The 27539-nt window shown below is 48.7% G+C and overlaps 1 protein-coding gene across 3 annotated transcripts in view; it reads left to right on the forward strand.

The window, feature by feature from the left end:
* PUS7 (pseudouridine synthase 7) overlaps positions 1-27539 on the forward strand; it is a 238722-nt gene that overhangs the window by 173433 nt on the left and 37750 nt on the right. For all 3 annotated transcript variants that reach the window (XM_082254435.1, XM_082254433.1, XM_082254434.1), the window contains 3 exons: positions 1142-1267; positions 1344-1405; positions 25277-25437. In XM_082254435.1, coding sequence (XP_082110561.1) covers positions 1142-1267; positions 1344-1405; positions 25277-25437 — 349 coding nt within the window. The remainder of the gene's footprint in view (positions 1-1141; positions 1268-1343; positions 1406-25276; positions 25438-27539) is intronic.

Here is a 27539-nt window from a genome sequence, read left to right on the forward strand (position 1 = left end):
ACGCAGGGTGTCAGAACTGGCTGCTTTATCATGCCAGTCCCCATACTTGGTGATTCATAGGGATAAGGTAGTACTTCATCCTAAGCCATCCTTTCTTCCAAAGGTGGTTTCAGATTTTCATCTGAATGAAGATATTGTACTACCTTCCTTGTGTCCTCAGCCCAATCATCATCGGGAACATGCGTTGCATTCCTTGGATGTGGTTCGGGCAATCAGGGTATACCTGAAGGCTACGGAATCGTTCCGTGAGACGGATTCACTTTTTGTGATCACGGATGGCCCCAGAAAGGGGTTGCCTGCATCTGCCGCGACTATTGCCAAATGGATTAGACAGACGGTGGTACAGGCTTATTCTATTAAGGGTCGGAGTCCTCCGTTCCCTGTTAGGGCGCACTCCACTCGAGCGCTCAGTACTTCCTGGGCCTTTCGCCATCAGGCGTCAGTGGTCCAGGTATGTAAGGCGGCCACCTGGTCGTCGGTACATACCTTTACAAAATTTTATAAAATTGATGTGATGGCATCGGCGGATGCCTCATTTGGCTGCAAGGTTTTGCAGGCCGCAATTTGAGGAGACCGGTGGTCTACCTTGAGGGTTTTTTTCTGTTGGAAAATTTTTTGTTGAGTCTCATCATTGAGGATGAGCATTGTAAAACTTCTAGTTGGCACCGGTTGGGCCTTCTAGATTGGATTTAATTTCCATTTCTCCCACCCCTCATTTGTGGTACTGCTTTGGGACGTCCCGAAGGTGCTGTATCACCGAGGACTACGTCTGTCAATGAGCGATAGAGAAAAATGGATTTTTGTAAAATCTTACCGTAAAATCCTTTTCTCTTAGCTCATTGACAGACGTAGTACCCGCCCCTCTGTTTTGGAGTTGGGTTGGGTTAAATTCTCTAAACACTGCTTTGTGACATAACTGATTTGCTGTGGCAGAGAGAGAGAGGATATACCCTCGGGGACTGCCCCTAGGGTGTGGCCAGAGCATTTTATTTCCTGTCTAGTCCTACTCCTGTGGAGGCGACATAACCCGAAGGTGCTGTATCACCGAGGACTACGTCTGTCAATGAGCTAAGAGAAAAGGATTTTACGGTAAGATTTTACAAAAATCCATTTATTGTGTTTTTTTTGTTTAACATGACAGAAATATTAATGGAACAGATGAACAGGTAGCGCAAGCCATGACTTCACTCAGGGATATCGGCTTCATAAATTATTATGGCATGCAGCGTTTTGGTACAACCGCTGTTCCAACATACCAAGTTGGAAGGTAATTCTGAATTTTTTTTTCTTACTTGCTGCTTTTTAAAAAATGTAAAAACTTACTTTGTATATTTTAACCGCAGGGCTATTCTTCAAAACAACTGGGAAGAAATGATAGATCTTATATTAAAGCCAAGACCGGGAGGTATGAAAACACTAAAAATCTAAGTGTTTACACTGATTTTACTGCCAGCTAACTGCAACTGCATTATCTGATAAATGTAAGGCTATATTAAAATTAGTTAATTGCCTTGGTGAAATCTTCATTCACTTGGAAAAAATTTAAATCTTTACCTTTGTGCATAATTGTTTTTTTTATAGTAAAAAAATTTGAGACAATTTACACAGTGGTGTCCCAGGGGAATTTGTAAAAAAGTTTCAAGTAGAATGTATTCCTCCTATTCTTTACAGTCAAGGAAGCTGCCGTCTTAGTCTCTGTTTGATCTGCAGTTGCCATTGTGCTGCACATGTGGTCAGATATGACATCAGCCATTTGATGGCTTGACAGTTTGGTTGAGTATACAACTAACTGTGTGACTGTTATCATTTACAGTTTGCCTTGAATCTTTTTTTGGATACAGTGGAAGTGGTTGAAAACCCTCATATGTTGGCCTCAGATTATACATAGATATGAAACAAATCCTCCTACGGAAGTTGTACCTGTTATCTTCAGCCATCTCTTCTGTAGATTGTTCTAAAAACACATAGATCAAATTATGTTTTTCTCAACCATAGCAGCGGGGGTAGAGATCTGAAGTCTCTCAGTGAGGAGATCTCTGAGCCCTGAATGGAGGTAAGGGATATACCCCCCTTAACACAGTACATGGAGAACCTGCAGAGCTAAGGATATGAACCATCCATCACTTTGCCAGTGATGGAGTGAAAATTTGCCAGAAGTGACTGATGCTGATAACTGAGGAACAAAGCAGCCGAGAAAAAACACACTCGGTGCTTTAGATAGATGCAAGTACACTGTATAGAAGAATATGCTTTGTTCTGTTTATTATGTCTCAGGTTTACATCCACCTCAAAGCAGAACTAAAAGCACAAATACAGTACTTACCTTATTTTCAACTGCCTGATACCCTTAAGATGCCTTGCCTGCATTGGCATCTTCTCCCCGACTTCTTCTGGGTGCCAGTCTTTGGACATTTTGTGGGATGTTATCTCGGCACACTATCAGTGTGCCAAAATGTCAACATTATACAAAGGATTGTGAAATGGCAGGCAAGTGTATCTTTTTGCGTAAAAGGCATTGCATGTCTCTTCTGCAATAAAAAGCCTGCTTTGTTTGCTACACCAATTCCAAAAAGTTGGGACGCTGTGTAAAATTGACATAAAATTAATAATTTACAAATCTCATAAACCCATTTTTTTCATAATAGAAAATGTAAAATTTTAAGGGGAAAAAATTGATAATTTAGAAGTTGAAGATGGCAGCAACACGTCTCAAAACAATTTGGAACAGGGTTACATAAAGGTGGCAAAGTAAGTGGTATGAACAAGGAAGAGCTGGAAGAACATTGCAACCAATTAGGGTAATTGGCAACAGATCAGTAATAATATTGGGTATAAAAAGAGCATCTTGCAGAGTCATAGTCTCAGAAGTAAAGATGGGCAGAGGTTCACCAATCTGTGAAAAAATGGAACTGAAAATTGTCGAACAAGAATAATGTTTCTCAGCATAAAAGTTGCAGAGACTTTAAATATCATCATCTACAGTATAGAATACCAAAAGATTCCAATTATCTGGAGAAATCTCAGTGTGCTAGGGACAAGGCTCAAACATAATATTGGATGCCTGAAATCGCGGGCCATCTTTCTTGGTGCATAAGAAGATTTTTCGTCCCTCAGGGGCGACTGACAAGGGATCAAAGCCCTTCAGGGCCTCCTCTGTTGGATCCAAGCGAACTTGGTCTGGCATGTCAAGAGCGGGCTTCTCCAGACCCGTGGACAACGCTTCTTCAGCATTAAGGTGCACCCTCACCCATATTGGGTGTTGGGGGGGGGGGGGGGGGAGAGAGTCTTCGCTGGTTTGAACCTGTGGTCTTTCTTGGTACAAGACAAGTGAGTCCACAAAGTCAAACAGTCTGGCTACAAGATCGAGTTTGGTTCTTACCCTCCTGTAAGGTTCTTTCCTTCCAACTTGTGCCTGTCCTTGGACCGCTTACAAGGTCTTTTTGGGGTGGTGCAGGACCGGTTACTTCAAGACTTCAAGGGGTGATTGTCCCAGTTCCGGCATCACAATGTTTTCAGGGATTTTACTTAAACCTGTTTACAGTTCCCAGCAAGGAAAGCAAGGTGCGTCCAATTCTGGACCTCAAGGCGCTGAACTGCTTTGTACGGGTGCAGAAGTTCAGAAATAGTCCACGGTGGTGGCATCTTGCATCAGCAGGATCTTCTTGCTTCTATCGGCATCAACGATGCTTACCTTCACATTCGAATATGTGTCTGTCTCCAGCGCTTCCTCGCTTTGCTGTGGGAGAGATGCATTATCAGTTTGTGGCATTACCCTTTGGTCTTGCCTCAGCTCCTCAGGTCTTCACAAAAGCGTTGGCCCCAGTGCTAGCAGTATTACGCCATCAGGGATCGCGGTATTGGGATACTAGGATGACCTCCTTCTGCGAGCGAAGTCTCCTACTGCTCTGGTGGAAAACCTGGCGATCACCATACGAACTCTAAAGGGAGTTCGACTGGATTCTGCATTTTCAGAAGTCTGCTCTGTTCTGTCCACAAAGCTGGACTATCTTGGTCTGATTTTGGACTCGGCCTTAGCCAGAGTGCTCCTCCCTCTGGACAAACTCCAGAAACTGCAGGTTGCAGTTCCACTCCTGCTGTCTAGCAGATGGTAATCCCTCTGGACCTGCATGTGGGTGCTGGGCCTGATTGTGTCTACCTTTTTGAGGCAGTCCCGTTTGCACAGTTCCATATGAGGTCCTTGCAAAGGGAGATTCTGAGCAAATGGGACAATAATCCGCAGTCGCTGGACAATCTGATCCGACTGAGCCAGTGAACAAGAGTCCCTTATATGGTAGCTTCGTTCTCTGTCGCTTCGGCTGGGTAAATCCTTCCTCCCCTGGTATTGGACAGTGATCACCATGGATGCAAGCGTGTCCAGGTGGGAAGGCGTCCTCTGCAAAAATTCTACTCAGGGGGGTTGGACACTGGAAGAGTCCAGACTACCGATCATTGTTCTGGAACTCCGAGCTATCAGACTGTGCCTGGAACATTGGACGGATCGCTTTTAGGGATGTCCAGTGCACATCCAAATGGACAATCCCACGTCCGTGGCTTATGTCCATCACCAGGGCTGCACAAGAAGTGTTCTGGCGGCTCTGGAGCTAGCCGGCATTCTAAGGTGGGCAGAACGTTTAGTTACACTCCTCTCCGCCGTATACATTCCTGGGGTGGAAAACTGGTCAGCAGGCTCAGTCAGCAGGCGTTGGACCCAGGGGAGTGCTTCCTTCATTCGGAGGGGTTTCATCAGTTGTGTCTCTGGTGGGACATTCCCAAGGTGGATCTGTTGGCGTCTTGGCTCAACAGAAAGGTGCAGAGGTTTGTGGCACAGTCACGGGATCCTCTGGCGGACACCACAGATGCACTGGTGGCCCCTTGGGGTCAGTATCGTCTGATTTACACCTTCCCTCCTCTCAAACTTCTGCCAAGACTTCTATGCAGGAAGGGGGGGTTGAGCAGAAACTGGCCTTGAGTACCATTAAGGGCCAGGTGTCGGCCTTGGCGATCTTCTTTCAACAACCCTTGGCTCTTCCAGTGTGGTCTCCTTGTCGCCTTGGGACCTCAATTTGGTACTCTGTCCTCCAGAAGCCACCTTTTTGAGTATCTTTGGGAGATTCCCCTGCTTACGCTGTCCCAGAAGGTGGTCTTTTTGGTGGCTATCACCTCTGCACGCAGGGTGTCGGAATTGGTGGCGTTATCCTGTCCGTCTTACTTGGTGGTTCACAGAGACGAGGGTTTTCTTTGCCCCTGTCTGTCATTCCTTCTAAAGGTTATCTCTAATTTTTCATGTGAATAAAGACATTGCGTTTCCTTTTCTGTGTCCAAGGCCAAAACATCTGAAGGAAATTGCTTTGCATGCCTTGGATGTGGTCAAGGCGATTATGGTGTACTTGGTAGCTACGGGGTCTTTTTAGGAAGTCACTCGCTATTTGTGCTCACGGGTAGGCATCGGAAAGGGTTGGCTTCCTCTGCGACCCTTTCCAGATGGATCAGACAAACGGTGATTCAGGCCTATTCCATCAAGAGTCAGGTTCCTCCTTTCCCTGTCAAGATACACTCTAGTCGGGCGCTCAGGGCCTCCTGGGCCTTCCATCATCCGGTATCAGTGACGCAGGTTTGCAAGGCAGCCACCTTGTCGTCGGTGCACACTTTCTCAAAGTTCTATAAAGTGGATGTATTGACATCTGGGGATGCTTCTTTTGGCCGCAAGGTTTTGCTGGCTGCTGTTAAGAGGACCTGGTCCTCTTTGAGGGTGTATTTGTTTTTTTCAGGTGGGCTGCAGTTTTGGTTGAGCTCCTGTTTACCTGGTTGGCTAGAGTTTAGCCTTGTTTAGCCACCCCTCATGTTTAACACTGCTTTGGGACGTCCCAATGGTTAAGAAGAGCAGAAGCTGTGTCTGTTAATGAACATCAGAGAAATGGATTTTACAGTAAATCACATTTCTCTTTACGTCCTCTTGACAGTCTCTGCCCACTCATACAGTCTTCACTACTGGGTATTGGTCTTATACACAGGAGTAAGCTAGGCAGAAGATTTTGTTAAAAAAACATTCACAAAACCTTTTATAGACACAGCTACAGGGGGCTGTCCCTCTGGTCCAATACCCCCCTGCTAGCGGCATTCCCAATTCAGTTTGTCTTTTGCCTAGTTAGGAGTAGGCAGGCTTCCCATGGCTGGGGCTGCAGTCTCAGCCTTTTCTTCTTATTTTTTATTTGAAAAAGTGATTTTTCTTTACACTGATCGCTTTTTATTTGTTCCTGCGCTTAGTCAGACTTCAAAAGACTACATCGTTTGCGGACCTGGGAATCGCACTGGTTATCATAGAGCCTTACGGAATACCAGTCTGCCATCGAGCGTTAGCAGGCTATGCGTACGCCCAGGCCTCGCAAACGACCTGTCCCTGTCCTCAGGGACAAGCCTGTGAAGTGGCTACTTTGCTGGGATGTCTTAACTGCGGTACGCCGCATGTTGCTAGCGTCCTGTTCGGCTGACTGCACCCCCACCCGGAGTGGGAGGCTTCCTGTCAGAGCGGTACCCCACGTTTCGCTGGACGGTGAGTACCATGCTACCCCTCTGGCTATGGCATTATCTGTCGGGGGGGGTGTTTGTGGGGCCTCTGTTATGGGAATGGCAGTCTATGTGGAGTCTATGATATCCCCCTCATGTCTGTCAGTATGGTTCCCGTGTGTCCCTTTCCGGTCCCTGCAGAGGCGCTATAGCGGTTCTGCCGCGGTGAGGGGGGGTTGCGGGGGTCCCTGAGTCCCTGTGATGCTTGTGCAAAGTTTTGGGGGTACAGACATGCTTGTGGGGGCCGCAATCGGTGTAAAACCGTGGGGCCGCCATTTCAGGTGTGGGCAGGCTGTTTGACCTCATTGTGAGGGCAGCAGCCACTTTCTGTAATGCTTTGGCGCCCTTCGGGCGCCATCTTTAGTATGGGCAATGTGTTTCCTCAATGTGCTCAGCGGCCATTTTCTCAGAGCCCCCCCCCCCATAGACTTCCATTTTCTTGTGGCTCAGAACTATGTTCTGCCTCTAGTGGCGTGACATCATTTCTCTGTCGCTCATTGACAGACGCAGTCCTCCTTGATTAATATCAAATTGGGTTATACTGCCCTCTACAGGAGAAGGACACTAGGCAGAAGAAAACGTTCTGGCCACACCTTAGGGGCAGTCCCAGAGGGTATATCCTCTCTCTCTCTGCTACAGGATGTCAGTTTTTTTCTGTCTATTCAGGAGTAAGGACCTAAGTTCCTTGCTGGGATATTTTGGTCCTGGCAAGATTTTTTAGAAAAAATTTTTCTTTTTTAGGCAGCTTTTTTCTCCTGTTGTTCCTGTGAGATCTTCAAGCAAATTATGCCGGATCTGGGCGACGAGCTGGATTTTGAGGTCCAGTGGTCACCCCAGCCGGCCTACAAGCGCGTGCAGATTCCAGCTCCGCGCTGGATCGGCCGCGACACATTTCAACAATTTTGCTGGAACTGGGCGACGGGCTGGATGTTAAGATCCAGTGGTCACCCCAGTCAGCCTACGAGCACGTGCAGGCCCTAGCTCCACGCTGGGTCGGCCGCGACATAGTCCCACTGGACGGGGACTTGCCCTGCGAGTTAAACGTCTCGCCGGGACGCCGACGACCAGTTGGAAACTGAGTCGCGGCGTCCGTATTGGTCAACAACCCCCCCACCCCGGTGGAGAGAGGGGTTCTGTTAGGAGTGGGTGCCCGCCGGTTCCGTTATGGTGAGTAGTATGTTCCCTCTCTCCCCTGTCGGGTTTTGGGAATAGACACGGGCCCCTCTGTGGATGGTCGGACCCTCTTGATCCTGGGTCCCCCCTCTATCCTATAACGTGTCACAGATCTCCCTCTTGAGTGTGATTTGGTGAATAAGAACCAGGAGGCTTGGTTTGGGAGCTGACTATCGGATAGTCACTGTAAAGAGTGGGCACTGTAAAGGGACCATGACTGAGGTCAGGGGCTGGCATTACTATTTAGGATGGCCATGCAAGAGGGTGATATGATCCTACCTTATGCATAAGGTTGCAGTTACCTGGACTACCGCCATCCGCCGCCGCCATCCTCGCACAGGCCGCTGCCTTCCTTCCGCAGGCCGCACGTTTTAGCAGGCCGCCGCCAGCTTTCCACAGGCGCAGGCCGCCGCCATCCTCCCGCAGGTCGCGCGGGGCTGCCATCTTGGCGTAGCCTCGTGTCTCCTGCATGGGGGGGCGGCCATTTTGGAGACTCCCAGCTACCTCGAGGAGTAGCAGGGACAGCGCCGGAAGGCGTGTAAAGGGGCGGAGCCGCCTCCTTTACCCGGGAAAACGATCCACAAGACTTCCTGTCTGTAAAGGACAGCGCTGAGAGCAGTTTGGTAGAAGCTTCTGTGCATCAGGTGGTGAGCCCTTGGGATCTCTCTCTCTCTCTCTGTGGGGGTCCGAAGCAGGTAACACTGAGGGGCGCTGTTGCGCTGGGGGATTACAAAAGAAAAAGTTTTTTTTCTTTTGCAATATTTGTTTGCTGGCAAGTGTCTTGGATTAATCATGGACCCTGCCACACACGTATCCCCACCTGATCCCCTCGAGGTGGCCGCAGGACCCTCCAGTGCCCCACTTATGATTGATGCATTGTCAGCGGTTTTGGAGTCTTTTGTATCCCGGGTGGAGGTGGCCTGTCAGGGACGGGGGGCAAGAAAGCGACCCCCGCCTACCCCTATTTCATCTGACACTTCAGATACGGATTCTGAGCTTGTCACTGCAGCTGCAGGTCCCTCTTCTGGGGCTGCTTTTTTCGGGTACGGTCTCCTCAGACAGTGAGAAGGACGTTTCTGCCTCAGCCATAGCACAAGAAGAAGCATGGTGGATGCACTAGTTGTGTCTGTCCGGGAAACCTTAAGTCTTGAGGTTACACCGGCAGAGGTAGCTGATACTGAAATTCCTTTTGGTACTAGCAAGCCTACCAAAATGGCGAAGGTTTTTCCCTTGCACAAATGTTTTGGTAATCTAATTAAAGAAGAATGGGGTCGTCCGAAACGAACCCATGCTATTTCCAAACGCATTGCTAGGCGCTATCCATTTGAGGAATCCCTCCTTAAAAAATGGACGGTACCACCAGTGGTGGACTCACCGATTTCCAGACTAAATAAAGCCACTGTTATCCCGTTGGAGGACGCTCCGTCCTTTAGGGATCCGGTGGATCGTAAGGTTGAAGCGGAATCCCGCTCCATTTTTTCCCTGATAGGGTCAGCCTTTAGGCCAGTGGTTGCCATTGGTTTTGACAAACTTTGACAGAATGGACCAAATTGTTACGCCGTGACCTAGAGGGGAGAAGTATCCCCCCGGCAGTATCAGATTTGCTGGAGCAGATGATACAAGGGCTACAGTTCATCTGTGACGCCGCCCTGGACGCCACTCCATTGTTGGGGCGTGCATCAGTTTCAGCAGTGGTCCTCAGACGCGTGTTGTGGTTAAAGTGCTGGTCGGCGGATCAAGGTTCCAAAAAAGCTTTGGCTAATCTCCCCTTTCAAGGGAATCGCCTGTTTGGGGCCACCTTGGATGAGATTATAAAGTATCTCACTGGGGGCAAGAGCACTTTTTTGCCACAGACTGCTAAGGGTAAAGGACCTCGTAACAGACGAGGACCTTCCTTTTCCGCTCATAAAATTTTTTCGTTCCGCTGGGGCGGGCGATAAGGCGAAGCCCTCCAAAGCTCCCTCAGGAGGTTTCAAAGGGCGCTGGTCGGGTAAACAAAAGTCCGGCTCAGCCAAACCTGAAGATAAGACCAATACAGCCTGAAGGTGCGCCCCCACCCATCTCTGGGGTGGGGGGACGTCTTCACCGGTTTCCGGATCCATGGCTTTCCAGAATCCCGGACAAATGGGTTCGCGAGGTCATACGGTCGGGATACAAAATCGAGTTTCGATCACTTCCACCGGTGCGATTCTTCCCTTCCAATATTCGACTATCCCCGGATCGCTTAAAAGCTTTGCGGGGAGCAGTAATGGATTTGATGCAACAAGGAGTGGTAGTTCCCGTTCCTTGGACTGAACGTTTTCAGGGGTTCTATTCGAACCTGTTCACAATACCCAGGAAAGAGGGCAAGGTGCATCCAATTCTGGACTTGAGAGCACTCCAGTGTTTTGTCCGGGTACAAAAATTCAAGATGGAGTCCATCCGAACAGTGGTGGCCTCTCTGCATCAGGGGGATTTCCTGGCGTCCATAGACATCAAGGATACCTATCTTCAGATCCCCATCTTCGCAGGACATCAGCGTTTTCTTCGCTTTTCCCAAAGATCATCCCTGGTTCCCACCAGGAGACTGAACTATCTGGGCCTAACTTTGGATACATCCTTGGCAAGAGTGTTTCTCCTTGCAGAGAAACTCCAGAAGATTCAGTCAACGATTCGGATGTTGCTGTCCGTCAACTGGCCTTCCCTTCGGACTTGTATGAGGGTCCTGGGACTGATGGTGGCCTCCTTCGAGGCAGTACCGTTTGCCCAGTCTCATACCCGAATTCTCCAAAAGGAGATTCTTCTCAAATGGAATCGGAATCCCGATTCCCTGGACAATCGGATCCGGTTGAGCGAGCGGACCAGGGAGTCTCTGGTCTGGTGGCTTCGGTCTCCGTTGCTCAGCCAGGGGAAGTCATTTCTTCCGATAGAATCCAGGTTACCGATAAATGTATTGGAACTGAGAGTGATCAGACTTTGACTGATTTACTGGACCGTGCAGCTCCAGGGCAGCCCGGTTCGGATCCAGTCGGTCAATGCCACGGCCGTGGCTTATGTCAATCACCAAGGGGGCACCAAGAGTGTCCTGGCGGCCATCGAAGTGGCCAGCAATCTTCGTTGGGCGGAACGGTTTGTTCTGGCTCTCTCCACGGTATTCATTCCGGGGGTGGAAAATTGGCAGGCAGATTATCTCAGCCGTCAGATTCTGGATCAAGGGGAATTGTCTCTTCATCCAGAGGTATTTCACCAGCTGTGCCTTCATTGGGGCACCCCGGATGTGGATCTGTTGGCATCTCGGCTCAACAGGAAGGTGCGGAGGTTTGTAGCCCGCTCCCGAGATCCTCTAGCGGACGCGGCAGACGCGCTGGTCGCCCCGTGGGGACCGTATCAGCTACTGTATGCCTTCCCTCCTCTCAAGTTGCTGCCGAAACTTCTTCGCAGGATAGAGGTGGAGGGAATTCCAGTTATCCTGGTAGCTCCGGACTGGCCTCGTCGACCCTGGTACGCCGACTTGGTCAGGCTGGTCGTGGACGCTCCTTGGAGACTTCCTCTCAGGGAGGATCTGCTGTCTCAGGGACCGATCTTCCATCCTGCTTTACAATCGCTGGCTTTAATGGCCTGGCTATTGAGACCCAGGTGCTGAAGGACAAGGGATTGTCAACTTCAGTTATTCCTACTCTAATTAAAGCAAGGAAAGCGACTTCCAGAAAAGCCCATCATCGCACATGGAAGTCTTGTATTGCGTGGTGTGAATCCCTTGGATTTCCTCCACATGCCTATTCGGTGACCCGAATCTTGGCTTTTCTGCAACAGGGGGTTGAGCAGAAGCTGGCCTTGAGTACTATCAAGGGTCAGGTTTCAGCGTTGGCAATCTTCTTTCAGAAACCTTTGGCTACTCATTCCTTGGTGCGGAATTTCATCCAGGGGGTGCGCGTGCCTTTACCGCCCTGGGATCTTAATTTGGTGTTGTCAGTTCTTCAGAAACCTCCCTTTGAAGATATTAGGGAGATTCCCTTGCTTACGTTATCCCAGAAGGCGGCCTTCTTGGTGGCCATCACTTCTGCACGCAGGGTGTCAGAACTGGCCGCATTATCTTGTCGTTCCCCCCATATCTGGTGGTTCATAGGGATAAGGTGGTTCTTCGTCCGAATCCATCCTTCCTTCCTAAAGTGGTTTCAGAGTTTCATCTGAATGAAGATATTGTGTTACCTTCCCTGTGTCCTAAGCCCAGTCATACTCGGGAGTTTGCGTTACATTCCTTGGATGTGGTTCGGGCAATCAGGGTATACTTGAAAACTACGGACTCGTTTCGTAAGACGGATTCACTTTTTGTGATCACGGATGGCCCCAAAAAGGGGTTGCCTGCATCTGCCGCGACTATCTCCAGATGGATCAGACAGACGGTGGTACAGGCTTATTCTATTAAGGGTCAGAATCCTCCGTTCCCTGTTAAGGCGCACTCCACTCGGGCGCTTAGTGCTTCCTGGGCCTTCCGCCATCAGGCGTCAGTGGTCCAGGTTTGCAAGGCGGCTACCTGGTCGTCGGTTCATACCTTTACAAAATGTTATAAAGTTGATGTGATGGCATCGTCGGATGCCTCTTTTGGCCGCAAGGTTCTGCAGGCCGCAATTTGAGGAGACCGTTGGTCTACCTCGAGGGTTTTTTTCTGTTGGGTTTTCAGTTGAGTCTCATCCTTTTGTCTGAGCCTTTAAGATTTCTAGTCGGCACCGGTTGGGCCTTCTAGATTGGATTTTGATTTCCGTTATCCCACCCCTCATTTGTGGCACTGCTTTGGGATGTCCCAATTTGATATTACACAAAGAGGACTATGTGTCAATGAGCGACAGAGAAAATGGATTTTTGTAAGATCTTACCGTAAAATCCTTTTTCTCTTAAGCTCATTGACAGACGCAGTACCCGCCCCTCTATTTTTGAGTTGGGTTGGGTTAAATTCTCTGACACTGCTTTGTGACATAACTGACATCCTGTAGCAGAGAGAGAGGATATACCCTCTGGGACTGCCCCTAAGGTGTGGCCAGAACGTTTTCTTCTACCTAGTGTCCTACTCCTGTAGAGGGCAGTATAACCCAATTTGATATTAATCAAAGAGGACTGCGTCTGTCAATGAGCTTAAGAGAAAAGGATTTTACGGTAAGATCTTACAAAAATCCATTTTTACTTCTGGCACACAGATCGAGCTGGCAGTGTGGGTACAGTGTAGCACACTTCTGGGGGACTTTTTGCTGTTTTTTCTGGTTTATATCTCTGCTAGCAGTTATTATTTTTCAGTGCTTAGTAGCACAGACTCATTATTCATTGCAGTGGGAACCGCAGTTCTCGCCGATTTAAAGGGCCAGCACCATTTAATTTCTAAGTGTTCTGATGGAGTCCCAGGATAGCAAATTCGCCCCAGCTCTGGTGGAGGGTTCAGGTATTCCTGAATCCTCTGCAATAGTCTAAATTACTGCTGCACTTATGACTTTAGCGTCCAAAGTGGATCTGTTGATGTCTGAGCGGGCTTCTAAGAAAAGGCCCAGGCTTCTGATTCAGAGACAGATATGGTTGCCACGGACAGTATACCCCCTGAAGGGTCTCAGTCGGATGGGGAGGAGGAGGTTGTGGAGGATTCCCCCTCCGGGTCCGCAAGAGAACGCGCTGCAATATCTGCGCTCATTAGCTCTGTTAAAGACACGCTACATTTAGAAGATGAGCCCCACCTGCTGGGTAAGCGGTCTTCCTTTGGGACCCGCAAAGCCCAGAAGTCGGTTCAGGTCCCGGAAGTCCCGCTCAGTTTCACGAAACAGTGAATGAACAATGGCGCAATTTAAAGCACAATTTTGTGGTGCCTAAGCGGTTTCTGTACCGTTATCCCTTTGCGTTTCCGGTGGATTCGCGCTGGACTGTGGCCCCTAAGGTGGACCACACTGTGTCCAGGTTAAATAAAGCCACTTTGATGCCCGCTGGGAATTCTCCGGTGTTTAGAGATCCGGCGGATAGGCGGGTGGAGTCTCTTACCCGCCACTTCTATCTGGTGGCAGTTTCCTTGATTAAACTCGTGTTCGCCTCAGTAATGGTCTCTCAGGCTGTGGTGGAGTGGACTAAGGTGCTAAGACGCACCCTTGTGGCTGATTCCGCCCCTCCTGCTACTCTGGAGATGGTGGCCCAAATTATTCAGGGTGTTTTATACCTGTGTGACGCGGCCTTGGATGAGGCCCCCTTTAGTTTCACGCTTATCTGCAGTCGCAGTGACAATCTGTCGCATCGTGTGGTTGAAAAGCTGGTCGGCCGACCAGTCTTCCAAGAAGACGTGTCTGTCATCCCTTATGCAGGGAATCGCCTTTTTGGGGACTCCCTGGACGAATTGGTGAAGGGGGTCACTGGGGGTAAAAGCACGCTGCTGCCCCAGGTGTCCAGGGGCAAGTCTTTCCGCGGTAAGCGGGGCCCTTCCTTTAAACCTAACCAGGGGTCCTTTTGTGCCTTCAAGGCACAAGACCAGGGCAAATCAAGGCCTCTGGTGGCCAGAAGAAGCCTTGGGCGGGAAAATCAAAAGCCGCCCACTCTGGCACGGCAGCCCAGCCCGCCTTGGCCTGAAGGGGTGCCCTCACCTGTCTCAGGGGTGGGGGGACGTCTGCACTGTTTTCCCGAGCCCTGGCTGGCCAAGGTTCGGTACAGATGGGTTCAGGAACTCATTCGGTCAGGGTACAAGATCGAATTTCTATCACGCCCAACAGACATTCTTTCCTTCAAATCTTCATTTGACCCCAGATCGTTTCCAAGATCTCCAACGGGCGGTTCAGGATCTCCTCGCCCAGGGGGTGATCGTCCCGGTGTCACATCGGGACAGGTTTTGGGGTTTTTACTCGATTCTTCATGGTGCCCAGAAAGGAGGGCAAGGTGCGTCCAATTCTGGACTGAAAGTTTCTGAACCGCTTTGTGCGGGTTCAAAAATTCCGCATGGAGTCCCTCCAATTGGTGGTGGCCTCCCTGAGTCCGGGAGATTTCCTGGCTTCCATCGACCTCAAGGATGCGTATTTACACATCCCCATTTACGAAGGTCATAGGAGGTACCTCCGATTCGCACTCGCGGAGGAGCACTATCAGTTTGTGGCGTTGCCTTTCGGTCTCGCTTCGGCTCCAAGGGTGTTTACTAAAGTTTTGGCTCCTGTCCTTGCCCTGTTTCGGGCGCAAGGGATTGCAATCCTTTGGTATCTGGACGATCTATTAAGGTCGAGTTCCAGTGCCACTCTGTTTAGCGATCTGTCAACCACGGTTCAGATGCTTCAGGAGTTCGGGTGGACCATCAATTTTCAGAAGTCGACATTGTCTCCTGTTCGCCTCCCTTACCTGGGGATGGTTCTGGACTCCGCCCAGGCAAAAGTCTTCCCGCCGGGCAGACAAACTCCGGACTCTGCAGAACGAGATCAGGTGCCTCAGGGACAACGAGTCCTCATCACTCAGGACCTGCATGCGGTCCCTGGGATTGATGGTGTCCGCCTTCGAGGCGATACCATTTGCACAGTTCCACACACGATCTCTGCAAGCGGAGATTCTGGCCAGGTGGGACAGACGTCCTCATTCCTTGGAAAGGAGGATCTCTTTGAGCCACCAAGTCAGAGCGGATCTTCTGTGGTGGCTCCAGTCTCCGGCTCTGACGGAAGTAAAATCCTTCCGGCCGTTGTCATGGACGGTGGTCACCACGGACGCCAGCCTGTCGGGTTGGGGTGGCCTTCTGGGCAATTTGTCTGCCCAGGGCACTTGGTCGGAGGTGGAATCCTCCCTGTCGATCAATATCTTGGAATTGCGAGCGATCAGACCATGTTTGCTCCGTTGGTCGGATTATCTTCGGGGCCGCCCTGTGCGTGTGCAGACAGACAACGCAACTGCTGTGGCTTACATAAATCACCAAGGGGGCACCAGGAGTGCCGAGACGGCCAGGGAAGTGGTCGAGATTCTGTCTTGGGCCGAGACGCAGGTCCCGGCGATTTCGGCAGTTCACATTCCAGGTGTGGGGAACTGGCAGGCCGACTATCTAAGCCGTCAGACCTTGGACCAGGGGGAATGCTCCCTGCACCCGAAGGTGTTTCAGATGCTGTGTGCGCGGTGGGGATCCCCGGATGTGGATCTGTTCGCATCACAGCTAAACAACAAGGTGGGAAGGTTCGTGGCAAGAACGCGCGACCCTCTGGCAGACGCCTCGGACACCGATTCAATTGCTGTCCAGGTTCCTTCGCAGGTTGGCCTCGGAACGGAGGGTGGTGATTCTAGTGGCCCCAGACTGGCCGCGCCGGTCTTGGTACACGGACATCGTACAACTAGTCGTCGAGCCTCCCTGGCGGCTTCCATTACGAGACGATCTGCTGTCTCAAGGGCCGATCTTCCATCCTGCTTTACAGTCGCTGGCTTTAACGGCGTGGCTGTTGAAAGCCAGGTCTTGAGAGATCGGGGTCTCTCGTTGGCGGTGATTCCTACCTTACTCAAGGCTAGGATGGCCTCGTCCGGTTAGATTTATTATCGTACCGGGAAGGCTTATTTCGCCTGGTGTGAATCGCAGGGTTTCCATCCTCGCTCCTTTTCCGTGGCGAGGGTGTTAGCCTTCCTGCAATCTGGTGTGGACCAGTGTCTTGCGCTGACCACTATTAAGGGTCAGTTATCTGCGCTGGCCATGCTCTTCCAGCGCCCCTTGGCATCAAATTCCTTGTTCCGCACCTTTATTCAAGGGGTGCATCATCTGGCTCCCCCTAGGAGGGCACCCTTGCCCCCTTGGAACTTGAATTTGGTTCTGTCCGTTTTGCAACGTCCTCCCTTTGAGAACATCCGGAAGATTCCTCTGCCTGCGCTGTCATGGAAAGTCGCCTTTCTGGTGGCGATCACATCTGCTCGCAGAGTGTCGGAGTTGGCAGCCCTGTCTTGCCGCTCCCCCTATCTGGTTGTTCATAGGGATAAGGTGGTCTTGCGACCTCATCAATCTTTCCTTCCAAAGTTGGTGTCCGATTTTCATCTCAACAAGGACATTGTCTTGCCTTCGCTGTGTGCGAAATCTAAGCATCCTACGGAGTTTGCCTTGCATTCCTTGGATGTAGTCCGGGCGATCAGGGTTTACCTGTCGGCTACTGAATCCTTCAGAAAGTCTGATTCTCTTTGTCCTTCCTGAGGGACCTCGGAAGGGTATGGCTGCGTCTGTGGCAACCATTTCTAAATGGATCAGACAGACGATTGTACAGGGTTATTCGCTTAGGGAACAGGTTCCTCCTTTCCCTGTCACGGTGCACTCTACCAGAGCGGTGAGTGCGTCTCGGGCCTTCCGCCATCAGGCGTCGGTGTCCCAGGTGTGCAAAGTGGCGACCTAGTCGTCCGTGCATACCTTTACAAAATTTTACAGACTTTGATGTTTTGGCATCGGCAGATGCCTCCTTTGGCCGCAAAGTTCATAGTGCGGCAGTGCCTTAGGGGAGACATGGCGTTTTTAGCCTGTCCCCTCCTGTTGGGGTTTTTTCCCCCTTGGTTATTTTGCTTTCCTGGGTTTGTTCGCTCCTGTTGAGCTTTCCTGTTACCCAGTGTTTTACCTTTCTGGTTCAAGATAAGGTTCTTTTCTCTGAACTGGGTGCTGCATTGTCTTTTAGACTGTTGTGTTTCCCACCCCTCACATCTACACTGCTTTGGGACATCCCAGTAGTGAAGACTGTATGAGTGGGCGGCGACTGTCAGAGGACATAAGAGAAAATAGAATTTTTGTAAGAACTTACCGTAAAATTATTTTCTCTGGGTCCTCTTGACAGTTGCCGCCCCCCCGCCCCTCTTTTGGGGTTCATGGACCTATATACTTGCTACTAAACTGAATTGGGAATGCTGCTAGCAGGGGAGTATTGGACCAGAGGGACAGCCCCCTGTAGGTGCGTCTATACAAGGTTTTGTGAATGTTTTTTTAACAATATCTTCTACCTAGCTTACTTCTGTAGTTAAGACCAATACCCAGTAGTGAAGACGGTATGAGTGGGCGCCGACTGTCCGGGGACCCAGAGAAAAGAATTTTACGGTAAGTTCTTACAAAAATTCAATTTTTTCTAGTTCTGGAGTCGTAATTCCTGTCCTGAGAATAGTAATAAGCTAACAAGCATATCCAGCCCTAGCTCTAGAGCAGGGTTATACTCTTTATCGCCTTCAATAAGGGAGATGCTCTTCGCTCCCTTCATCTGATAATATGCTGCCCCACAATCTCCATCTACGGCGTAATTCCTGAATGGTTTTGATAACATTTATTCCATCATAACCTCAGGTACAGGATATGAACCTCAGTTCATTTCCATGTCAAACCACGCTCATAATTTTTTTTATTTTTTGACTATTGTCACTTAAACATCTGGATCTATAAGATGTGATCTTGAAGTCCAAAAAATTGTTTCCTGGCCTCAACCCAGGCTTATTCTTTATCATTATTCTAAACAATGAGGATTTAGAACAGGTTGTGTTTGATTCTTTAGTCCGCTCTGCGTGTTTCAACCTATCTCATCAAGCCTATTTATAGAGGGACTCGGAACCCTTCTAGATAGAGCTTTCCCCTTTACAATTCTGCTCTTACCTTAAATCTCTGGCACTACAGAGATTTGTTATTACTCTTTCTTACTAAAAATAGTTTTTTTTCAGGTCTTTAAATAGATTTTCTAATAGAATTTACAGGCAAGTCAAAATTCCTTTATTTTTTGTGTGCTAACCTAAAATCAGTTTCTTGCAATTCATTGAGGATCAAAGAAATTAAGACTGTCAGGTTATACGGCTGGTTACGGGAGGAATAATGGAGCGCTGGAAAACTAAAAACCGTGACCTGCTTGGTACAGCCCATTATAATCCTAGCATGCCTCAGTTTGGTGTAAAAGTGGTACCAAAAGCATGATCATAGACACAGACCTGTGTTCCTTAATTTTTTTACTGTAAGAACAAATGGCCCATTCTCGTTCAATGATGGACAAAGGATTGTTGGGACAATAAAAAGCAGTCCAACTAAGGGGTGCGCAATAGCAGCAAAACGCCAACAGGCCCACAACGGAACTAGGTACTGCATGCAGCTCAAGAACCTTATGCCCGAAGCTGCCATCAGTCAAGGCCTGTACATCCACCTGGTAAAACAGTGTGCGTGTGAATAGATGACAAGGTGACAGCCTTACAATTCTGTAAAGCAATATTCTGATGCCAGAAAGTCCAGTAAACCAATCTAATTGCGCGCCTTAATAAAATGGTGGAACCTGATCTTTCAGACCATGAGGTTGAATGATGATCCTAAGCCACTAAGAAATGATAGACTAAGAAGCAGTTTTACGGGGACCTTCATAGATGATAAAGATGCAATCACTGTAATGAAAGCAGTGCCTTTTAAGGTAGAAGCACATAGTTCGAACTACATCTAGGCAATGGAGGGAGGTTTTCCTTTTGTTGAACTGGAACTTGAGAGAGGACTAGAACACTGATGTCCTGTTTGAAGTAAAGGCCTAAGCACTATGGGGAGGAAACCTTACCACCCTGCCCTGTGTAAGACCAGAAAGGGTTCTTTACAGGACAGCGCTACCAGCTCAGGCACACCTCGTAATAGGGATGTCAACAAGAAATGAAACTTTGTGAGTGACAGTGGAAAGGGAAATACCCCCTGTCTTGATCCTTCAGCCTCTTGGAAGATGTGTACAGCTTGTCGGGGTTCTCCCAATCACCATAAAGGACCGCTGGGAACAGCTGATGCATCGGAAAGGTATTTGCAGCCTTAGGGGGTGCCTAAAGGATCCTAAACTGGGAGCAGTACTAGTAGAAGCTTCAGACAGATCCTCAAGCCTTTAAGGTAGTGGGAGCCACACCTATAAGAGCTGAGGCCGTCTCAGTGTGCAGGTCAAATAAAGATCAAGCAGGACAAGACACAGAAATACTCAGAGTCAACAATTAAAGTTGCAATTTGGCTACCCAGGGTAACGCCTCTGATTCTGCTATGGCCTTGAAAGTGCTCTATGGCTCACTAACTCAGTACAGCAGGTTTTGGAAAGTGCCACAATGCAGAGCCCAGTGCCCGAAGGTCACATTCCAGGTAAGCCCTGCATTCTTCCAGTGTCTCATGGTTGAGGTATGGCCTCCAAAGCTATTACTGAAGATATGCTGATCCCAATAACTGTGTATAAAGACCAGCTCAATCAGCTTTTCTCTGTCGCTCATTGACAGACGTAGTCCTCGTTGATTAATAACAACTCGGGTTATACTGCCCTCTACAGGAGTAGGACTAGACAGGAAAGAAAACGTTCTGGCCACACCCTAGGGGCAGTCCCAGAGGGTATATCCTCTCACTTCCTGCTACAGCAAATCAGTTTTTTTCTGTCTAGTTAGGAGTAAGGACCTAGATGCCTTGCTAGGATCTTCGGTCCTGGCAGGATTTTTTTCTTAGATTATTTTTAGACCGCTTTTTTCTCCAGTGTTCCTGTGAGATCTTCAAGCAAGCAAGCTGTAACTGGGCGACGGGCTGGATGTTGAGATCCAGTGGTCACCCCAGTTCAGCCTACGAGCGCGTGCAGGCCATAGCTCCGCGCTGGGTCGGCCGCGACATAGTCCCACTGGACGGGGACTGACCCTGCGAGTTAAACGTCTCGCTTGAACGCCAATGACCAAGAGTCACGGCGTCCATACTGGTCGACAGCCCCCCCACCCCGGTGGAGAGGGGTTCTGTCAGGAGTGGCGCCCGCCTGGTTCCGGTATGGTGAGTAGTATTTTCCCCCTGACGTGTTTGTGGTGAACGCGGGCCCCTCTCTGGAATGGTAGGATGGGTTTTCCCTCTATCCTATAACAGGTCACAGATCCCCCAATTTGAGTGTGATTTTTGTGAACAGAAACCAGGAGGCTTGGTTTGGGAGCTGACTATCTAATGTCATTTTAAAACTGTAAAAACTGTAAAGGTGACTGAAGTCAGTGGCAGTACTAGAATGGGCATTACTAATGAAGCAAGAGGTATCTTACCTGTCAGAGGTGTTCACAGGGCAATGCCTATGCCTGAATCACTGCAGTCCAGATCGCCATTCCTCCAGCAAGGGCAGAGAGCTGCCTTCCGATGGCCCACGGACCGCATGCGGCCCGCCAGGGTCCGGTACCGCCGGCCAGGCTTATCACCATCAGGGTGAAGGTTGTGGGGCCGAGATACTCCCGCAGGCGAACATAGAATCCTGTACAGGCCGCCGCCATTGTCTGGCAGATCGCACGAGGCCGCCATATTGGCGTAGCCTCGTGTCTCCAGCATGGGGGCGGCCATGTTTGAGGTGACCAAACACCTCGTGGAGCCAGGGGGAGGCGCCGGAAGGCGTGTTAAGGGGTGGAGCCGCCTCCTTTACCCAGGAAAAAGGGCCAAAAACTTCCTGTCTGTAACAGGACAGCACTGAGCAAGCTGATAGAAAACTTCTGTGCATCAGGGATGAGCCTCGGGGTCTCTCTCTCTCTCTGTGGGGTCCAAAAAGGCAGGTAACACTGAGGGGCGCTGTTGCGCTGGGGGATTACAAAAAAAAAAAAAAAAAAAGTTTTTTACTTTGTCTTTTTTTTTTTTTTTTTGTCGCTGGCAAATGTCTTGTATAATCATTGACTCTGCCGCATAGGTATCCCCACCTGATCCCCTCAAGGTGGCCGCAGGACCCTCCAGTACCCCACTTGTTTTTAATGCATTTTCAGCAGTTTTGGAGTCTTTGGTATCCCGGGTGGAGGTGGCCTGTCAGGGACGGGGGTCAAGAAGTGACCCCCGCCTACCCCTATTTTTTATCTGATACTTCAGATACGGATTCGGAGCTGGTCAATGCAGCTGCAGGTCCCTCTTATGGGGCTGTTGTCTCAGGTAATGTCTCCTCAGCAGTGAAGAGAACGTTTTTGCCTCCGCCATAGCACAAGAGTGGTGGATGCACTAGTTGTGTCCGTCCGGGAAACCTTTAGTCTTGAGGTTACACCGGCCGAGGTAGCTGAGACTGAGATTCCTTTTTGGTACTTGTTAGCCTACCAAAAGGGCGAAGGATTTTCCTTTACCCAAATGGGGTCGTTTTGAAACGAACCCCTGTTATTTCCAAACGCATGGCTAGGCGCTATCCGTTTGAGGAATCCCTCTTTAAAGGAAGGTCATACGGTCAGGATACAGGATCGAGTTTCGATCACTTCCACTGGTGCGATTCTTCCCTTCTAACATTGAACGGTTTCAGGGGTTCTATTCGAACCTGTTCACAATGCCCAGGAAAGAGGGCAAGATGCGTCCAATTTCTGGACTTGGGGAAAGATGGAGTCCATCCGAACAGTGGTGGCCTCCCTGCATCGGGTGGATTTCCTGGCGTCCATAGACATTTAGGATGCCTATCCTTATATCCCCATCATCGCAGGACATCAGCGTTTTCTTCGCTTTCCCAAAGATCATCCCTGGTTCCCACCAGGAGACTGAACTATCTGGGCCTAATGTTGGATACATCCTGGGCAAGAAAGTTTCTCCTTGCGGAGAAACTCCAGAAGGTTCAGTCAACGATTCGGATGTTGCTGTCCGTCAATTGGCTGGGACTGATGGTGGCCTTCTTAGAGGCAGTACCGTATACCCAGTCTCATACCCGAATTCTCCTGAAGGAGATTTTTTTCTACTGGAATCAGAATTCCGATTTCCTGGACAATCGGATCCGGTTGAGCGAGCGGACCAGGAAGTCTCCGATGCTCAATCAGGGGAAGTCATTCCTTCCGATAGCATCCAGGTTACCAATAGGGTATCGGAACTGAGAGCGATCAGATTTTGTCTGATTTACTGGACCGAGCAGCTCTAGAGCAGCCCGATTCGGATCCAATCGCACTATGCCACGGTCGTGACTTAGGTCAAGAAAGGGGCACTTAGAGTGTCCTGGTGGCCATCGAAACGACTAGCATCTTTCATTGGACGGAACGGTTTGTTCCGGATCTCCCCGCAGTGTTCACTCCGGGGGGTGGGAAATCGGCAGGCAGATTATTTCAGCCATCAGATTCTGGATCAAGGGGTATGGCCTCTTCATCCAGAGGTTTTTTCACTAGCTGTCCCTTCATTGGGGCACCCCGGATGTGGATCTTTTGGCACCTTGGATCAACAGGAAGGTGCGGAGGTTTGTAGCTCGCACCCGCGATCCTCTAGCGGACGCAGCAGAAACGCTGATCGCCCCGTGGGGTCAGTATCAGCTACGGCATGCCTTCCATCCTCTCAAGTTACTGTGGGAACTTCTTCGCAGGATAGAAGTGGAGGGAATTCCAGTTATTCTGGAAATTCCGGACTGACTTCGTCGAGCCTGGTACGCCGACTTGGTGAGGCTAGTCGCGGACGCTCCTTGGAGACTTCCTCTCAGGGAGGATTTGCGGTCTCAGGGACCAATCTTCCATCTTGTTTTACTATCGCTGGCTTAATGGCCTGGCCATTGAGACCCAGGTACTGAAGGACAAGGGAGTGTCAGCTTCAGTTATTCCTACCTCTAGTTAAAGCAATGAAAGCGACTTCCAGCACATGGAAGTCTTATATTGCGTGGTGTGAATCTCTTGGATTTCCCCCACATACCTATTCGGTGACCCGAATCTTGGTCTGTCTGCAACAAGGGGTTGAGCAGAAACTGTCCTTGAGCACATCAAGGGTCAGGTTTCAGCGTTAGCAATCTTCTTTCAGAAACTTTTGGCTAATCATTCCTTGGTGCGGAATTTCATCCAGGGGGTGCGACATCTGGCTCCGCCAGTGCGTGCACCCTTACCGCCTGGGATCTTAATTTAGTGTGGTCGGTTCTTCAGAAACTTCTCTTTGAAGATATTGGGAGATTCCCTTGCTTACAGTATCCCAGAAGGTGGCCTTCTTGGTGGCCATTACTTCTGCACACAGGGTGTCAGAACTGGCCGCATTATCTTGTCGTTCCCCATATCTGGTGGTTCTTCTTCCGAATCCATCCTTCCTTCCTAAAGTGGTTTTCAGAGTTTTCATCTGAATAAAAATATTGTTACCTTCCCCGTGTCCTAAGACTTGCCATCCTTGGGATTACACTCCTTGGATGGGGTTCAGACAATCGGGGTACACTTGACTACTACAAACTTGTTTCGTAAGGCGAACTCACTTTTTGTGATCACGGATAGCCCTAGAAGGGGGTTGCCTGTGTCTGCCGCGACCATATCTAGATGGACCAGTCAGACGGTGGTACAGGCTTATTCTATTAAGGGTCGGAATCCTCCGTTCCCTGTTAAGGCGCACTCTACTCGGGCGCCTAGTGTTTCCTGGGTCTTCCGCCATCAGGCGTCAGCGATCCAGGTTTTCAAAGCGATTACTTGATCGTCGGTTCATACCTTTACATCATTTTATAAAGTTGATGTGATGGCATCGTCAGATGCCTCTTTTGGCCGCAAGGTTCTGCAGGCCGCAATCTGAGGAGACTGTTGGTCTATCTCAAGGGTTTGTTGGGTTTTTCACTTAGGTCTCATCTTTTTGCTCAATGAGTCCTTGATGCTTCTGGTTGGCTCCGGTTGGGCCTTCTGGTTTTTGATTTCTGTTAGCCCATCCCTCATTTGTGGTACTGCTTTGGGACGTCCCGAGTTGTTATTAATCAACGAGGACTACGTCTGTCAATGAGCGACAGAGAAAAATGGATTTTTGTAAAATCTTACCGTAAAATCCTTTTCTCTTAAGCTCATTGACAGACGTAGTACCCGCCCCTCTGTTTTTGAGTTGGGTTGGGTTAAATTCTCTAAACACTGCTTTGTGACATAACTGATTTGCTGTAGCAGGAAGTGAGAGGATATACCCTCTGGGACTGCCCCTAGGGTGTGGCCAGAACGTTTTCTTTCCTGTCTAGTCCTACTCCTGTAGAGGGCAGTATAACCCGAGTTGTTATTAATCAACGAGGACTACGTCTGTCAATGAGCTTAAGAGAAAAGGATTTTACAAAAATCCATTTTTAGTGGAATCCTGATTTGAAGAAAAGATAATCCTAATGGAAGATAATATGGCTAGCAAAAGGTTAGACTTTTCTCAGCGGAGCAGAGAGATTGCATCCACTCTCCTAGGACACGATTGAAAAAAATGTTTTGGTAGGAGTAGATGTGGTTATACCAGGCTGATCACTGGTTGCCAGTGTTCAAATCCTCCTATATGCAACAGTATAACCACCCCCCCCCCATTCACACCGATGTGACTTGTCATGTGATTTGACAGTTTAAAATTGCATGACAAGTCGCACACTATTTGTGCCTATGGAACCGTTCAAATTGGTGCGACTCCGACTTGCACCGATTTGAAAAAGGTTCCTGCACTATTTTTGCAGATTTCATGTGACTTGCATAGACTTTTGTGAATGAAGTCACAAAGATGTCGGCAAGCCACACATGAAATCGCACTGACCAGCTGTTTTGCTTTGAAATCTTGCTGAAGTAGCGAGATTTCTAAGCACCATTCAGTGTGAACGGAGTGTCCCCCAACAATCTCTGCCCTGTCTCCCTCCGTAAAGAATGAAATTTATTTTTAGGAGCTCCATTGAACATGATTTGTCTTTTTGTGGGTACATCTTAACATGGTGTTTTGAATTAATACAAATTGCAGCTGAAAAAGGATACTTGGTTCAGTGCAGAGAAGAATGGGCAAATACAAGAGACCCAGAAGCTGCACTCAGAAAATTGCCAGTCAAGCGTTGTGTGGAAGGTCAACTGTTACGAGGGCTGTCCAAATATGGTTTGAAGAACATTGTGGCTGCTTTTGGCATCGTGAGTATGTTTGTTGTAGTGGATTTACCTAGTGATGTTATTGCCCTGTATTAACCACATGGAAAAATTTAAAATTGTTTGTTATATATGGTTTTTGAAATCTCTAAACCTAAACTTTTTTTGTGAACTAAGCATTAACTTAGTCACTTTTAAGATCCAATGATATGTAGACTGCCTCATGCCACCCAGAATTTTAACATGGAGTTAGTCTCCCTATAACAGAATGTATTCAGATGTCTCAAATAAGAGGCTTATTCCACAGAAGTATGGTCCGAGCCATCTAAATCAATCCTTTTTACTCCAGTGCCCAATTGTACATCTAGAGCCACTGGTGTATAGTACAGATACAGCCTAATCATATAGAGCAATTTATTCAAATGGCTTGCAGCTGATTCATGTTTTTTGGGCACAATCAATGCACTGTATGGAAGTTGTGGCTTGGGACCTAATAAGAAAGTATAACCCAGAAGGTTATGGTGAGCAGAAATAAAAGGAGCCAAAAAGCCCTACAGAGAACCAATGCTTAGCACAGAAGAGCCGCCTTCTAAAAGAATAGATTCACAGGTCTCATTTCGTCGCCAAAAAGCTTAAAAGTGATTGTAAAGTCTTGTGGGTTTTTTTTTTTCTATTAAAATAGCAAACATGTCATAGTTGCCACCTTTATGCAGTGGTTTTGCACAGAGCAGCCTGGATCCTCCTCTTCTATGGGGGGGGACCTGAGCCGAGCTGCAGCTCTGTGTGTCGATTCAGACACGGTGCTGCCATTCGCCCCCTCTCTCTCTCTCCTGATTGGCTAACTGAGTTTGACAGCAGGGGGAGCCAGTGGCACCACTGCTGTCTCAGCCAATCAAGAGAAGAGTGTCTGGGACGGCTAAGGCACTTGTGGTATCGCTGGATAGATAGGGGGCTCAGGTAAGTATTAGGCAGGCTGCTGCTCACAGAAGGCTTTTTATCTTAATGCATAGAATGCATTAAGATAAACCTTCTGACTTTACAACCCCTTTAATTGAGTTGTATGCAGTTTTGAATGTCTTGTTTTTCTTCTAATTCTTTGTGGTTCCACACAAAAGTCATTACGTTAATGCAGTACAGGGTGAAAGGTTGTCAAGAGAAGAGGACATTTCAACCAATCCTGCAAAGCTTGGTGACTCATTCATGAGTGAGTCATTCATTTTTAAAATCTTTAATCGTGAAAGGTAATGCTGAACTGAAGGAATTTGGCTACTTTGTAAAATTAGCTGGATTAGTAAGGGTTAGGTCCAGTGAGGTGCTTTCAATTTACAGTTTAAATTTTTTCTTTTTGCTACGTTTCCAGCACTCCGTCGCTGGACCCTCTGTTATCAGCTTAAGAGGCTGCAGAGTTGCATGCACCTACAGTGCCCGCTTTTCCCTTCCCCCCTCCTCTCCTTTTTCGTGCCCGATCCCTAAATACTTTTTATTAAGTGAACTCTGTCAAAGAATACAAAGGCTCCTGTATATGACCAGTGGAGGGCAAGGCAAGGCAGAGATGCTGTTTGTGAGTACAGCATCTCCCTTGTCAAACCACTGGGATGTGTAATGATAGCTGTATTCTCGGAAATTCGTAATACTGTTAGATGTAAATTAAAAAGTCCTCAAGGTGGTATGCACCTAGCTGGACTTAACTCATAGTATGTTAGAACATTTTACAAAATGGCTGAATTTATGGAGTTTAGTGTGAAACGACATTGTCTTGTGTGAGTATTTGGCTATTTGAAAAATAAATTTCTCTTTCGTTCATTGACGGACACAGCTCCTGGTCTTCTTGACCACTGGGTTACACTGCTCCCTACAGGAATAAGACACTAGGCAGAAAAAGAACTTGACTGAGCCAATGGGCAGTCCCAGGAGGTATACTTCCCCCTCTCTGCTAAAGGTACACCGTTTTTTTTCTGCCTAGTCAGAAGAAGGGACCTAGTTCCTTGCTGGGATCTCTGGTCCTGGCAATTTTTTCTTTTTAGATAGATTTTTTTTCTCCTGGTTTTTTCCTGTGAGATCTACAGTTAACTGCCGGCCTGGGCAGCGGCTCGATAATCACCCCAGTTTGGCCAGCGAGCGCACGCAAACCTCAGCCCAGCACTGTC

The sequence above is a fragment of the Pelophylax lessonae genome (assembly GCF_965119305.1).
Source record: "Pelophylax lessonae genome assembly, chromosome: 4".
NCBI classification, from domain to species: Eukaryota; Metazoa; Chordata; class Amphibia; order Anura; family Ranidae; genus Pelophylax; species Pelophylax lessonae.